The sequence below is a fragment of the Dipteris shenzhenensis genome, chromosome 22 (genome assembly GCF_047967505.1).
Source record: "Dipteris shenzhenensis isolate YYH24624 ecotype China chromosome 22, Dip_SZ_1.0, whole genome shotgun sequence".
NCBI classification, from domain to species: Eukaryota; Viridiplantae; Streptophyta; class Polypodiopsida; order Gleicheniales; family Dipteridaceae; genus Dipteris; species Dipteris shenzhenensis.
The window spans coordinates 8,911,696-8,914,585 of NC_141617.1; the positions used below are offsets into that span (position 1 = coordinate 8,911,696).

General features: G+C 42.2%; 1 protein-coding gene across 1 annotated transcript; it reads right to left on the bottom strand.

The window, feature by feature from the left end:
* Window positions 1-201: 201 nt before the first annotated feature.
* Window positions 202-2,332, bottom strand: LOC147887696 (uncharacterized). Its single transcript, XM_087393614.1, has 2 exons — window positions 1,933-2,332; window positions 202-1,748 (listed from the first exon to the last, which is right to left on the bottom strand). Exons 1-2 carry the CDS (start codon window positions 2,113-2,115, stop codon window positions 465-467), a joined length of 1,467 nt encoding a protein of 488 aa, XP_087249740.1. The 5' UTR covers window positions 2,116-2,332; the 3' UTR covers window positions 202-464.
* Between the last annotated feature and the right edge of the window lie 558 nt (window positions 2,333-2,890).

Below are 2,890 nucleotides of genomic sequence, written 5' to 3' on the forward strand. Positions count from 1 at the left end.
ATCTATTTGTTGTATCTTAAATGAAGTTTCCCATTCCAATTTTACCTTCAAATGCTATCAAGCGACTCGGATATACCTTCATAAGATCTAGAATATATCAAATCTCACAACTCAAAATTTTTAATAGAACAAGAGAAAGACCCAAAAAAAGAAGGGAGTTTGTAAATAACTTTAGACAAAATTATGAGTAAATGAGGAAAAAATTACTTGGTCAGCATAGCTATGATTATATTCTCATCAGTTCCCAAGCATAAGCTGCCATCTGGGTTTTGAAAGATTCCGGAATCTCTTGGCTAAACCCAGTGCTTAGCTTTGAAATCCCAACCAAACAACAAAAATTTTGATGGAAAAAAGGAAGAAACAATGCAGAAAGTGAAAGTAAGAATGTCGCGCAGATATTTCATATTTTCACTGCTTTAGAGAATCTAGTTTCTTTGAATTAAAAAATATGGGGTAATTCCACGTTAGAGTTCTGACAGGCTGAAATTCCACCTCAGGTGAAGAAAGCTCTTGGTGCCTTCTATAGGCAGCCTATGCTCATCCGAGATACACAGTGATAACCCCTCCATATACTTTTCAAGCTCAGGTGCAAAATGAAGAAGGCGCATGCATGCAGCGATGCACATCTCATTCCGTAATTTCCTGTCAAACGTCAGTTGTCGCAGCCTGAGTTTCTTTCTCACTATGAGTTTCACTTGTTCTGTGTGTTTTTCTGATTGTTTGAGTTTCTCTCTTACTTCCATAGCTTCATAGCCATGTTCTTCTATATACTTGTAAATACTTGGTAGGCTTTCCCACACAGGAACAGCAATGTACCCAAATGTGTGATCAACTCTCATATGAGAAACTTTGTCAAAGTCTGCATCATTTGCATCGTATTGATTGAGCTCTCTTTTTGGGCATGTTACCCGAATTGGAAGCTGAAAAAATTTGCCTGAACCTACAGCCCCATAACCCGTGGCTTCTTTTATTAACTTGTTTAAAAAATTAGTGTAATCCGGCTGAACAGCAAGTGCATCATGAGTAAAAATCATTTCGACCTCCATCAGTCTGGCGGCCTTAAGCTCTAAAACTCGCCTCTGTGATGCTTCATTCTGATTTTTTTCAGCTTTTTTTAAATCTGTTATCTGAAAGAAATTTGCCCATGATTGAATATCATCCTGGAACCTAAGCCAAAGGTTGCCAAGGGCATCCACGCCGTAACAATCACCAATTAGAAGTGTATGCCCAGAGAGCCTTGCATCTGGAGATCTGTCCAACGCTCTTGCAAGCTTTTCCAGAGCTTCCAGTTGATCCTTAAAAGGCAATTCTGACAAGGGTGGGCGAAAAGAGACTCTTATGCCCCGTCCTAAACCTAAAGCATTTTTTGTTACTGCTAGTTGCCGTTCCATATCAGTGGCAGATACTTCATTTCTTCGTTGAATTTCTGAAGCCTGTTGAAATAATTCAGACAAGCGGACATGGTCTTCTTCAGCTGTCAGACCACCTAACACGTAACCTGAAAGACCGCAAGCTGACAACAACCGGGCGATAGATGTCCGCGTGGTAGGCAAGATATCTGTTCCTTTTTGGTCGTGGTAACGAATTTGAGGCGGCGGCAGCGTCACCTCCACTTTCATTAGGTTTCCCACGTCGGCATCTTGCCTTATAAAGAAAACGAAGTGATACGGGAGCTGCCGGGAACTACCACCTCCCTTGGCAGCATTCAGATACTCTTGCAAAAGCTGAAAAGAATGTTGATTTATTGCCTGTCAATCCAATCAACGAAGGACCGTGAGTCTGTCTTTTCCAATGCGGATCGCTAGACAACCGAAACTCCTTGTTTACGACGTATGCCGAAATGACAGAAAGAGCCCATCAACAAAAAGGAAGGCAAAAAGCAAGATGCGACCGAAAACAGCGGCTTCAGTCATTGGGAAAAAAAACCCACACCTGTTCTAAGGGCTGGTTCTGGAAGAGATCAGGATGGATAAGCTTGAAGAGACGCCGAAGCTCGCCTCTGAGACTGGGAGCTGCTGGGGCGTGGCCGTCAAGCAGGGTGCAATAAGCAAAATTGGGGTTGTCGAAGCGAAGCGACCTCCATTTGGAAAACGAGAATGGCAACCATGCCCGCATTTAAGAAGCTGAGAATGTCATACGAAGAAGAAACCTCTACTGCAGAGCTTGCTTTACAACATCTCCTTGAGGATGAGATACAGAGAGAGAGAGAGAGAGATGTGAGCTTTCAAGGAAGAACAAAGAGAAGAAAGCAAGAACAAAGACAAAGATGTTTGCCTTCCTCAAGAATCTATTAGATAAGCTATCCAATGCTGCATTAGCCAAAATGCACAATGCCTTGCTTGAACCAAGCAAGCACATCATACGATCAATGCCTTGCCTTGAGATAACCACGAAGGACATCATGTGCTCTAGAGCGCTCCCTTGTTAAACTTTTATGGAGTAGATGTGGGGGAGGGGAAAGAGAGAGAGAGAGAGAGAGAGAGGGGGGGGGGGGCGGGGGCGGGGCGGACAGGAGGGAGAGAGAGAGAGTGGAATAGAAAGAGTTAATGGATGGATGAGTGTCCAAAATTGATAAGAGGATGGGATGAAGTTTCCAAAATTGATTGGGAGGATGGGATGAAGTGTCCGACATTGATTCCGAGAACAATTTTTATGAAAAGTGTTAGTAGAGCGGTTACCGTGTGCGCTAGCTAATAAGAACCCTTGGCTTTGCATATGCCAACTTTTGTGATCATAAGTAAGGTTGCCATGCCTCAAATTTCATGCTAACCCCCTCCTTTTTTCTAAATTTTCCTTGTCTTGCTAAATTATTTTTCATTTTTTTACTCCCTTTAAATATATTTCCTATTTACCCTCCCTCTTTAGACTATGTGTGTTATATATTTAAAAG

What these genes read in the sequence shown, in the direction of transcription:
- LOC147887696 (XM_087393614.1), bottom strand. Translation starts at nt 2,115, where the DNA reads ATGCGGGCATGGTTGCCATTCTCGTTTTCCAAATGGAGGTCGCTTCGC. An exon ending in AGAACCAGCCCTTAGAACAG is followed by an intron (nt 1,749 to 1,932) that starts GTGTGGGTTTTT and finishes TTGGATTGACAG; the next exon opens with GCAATAAATCAACATTCTTT.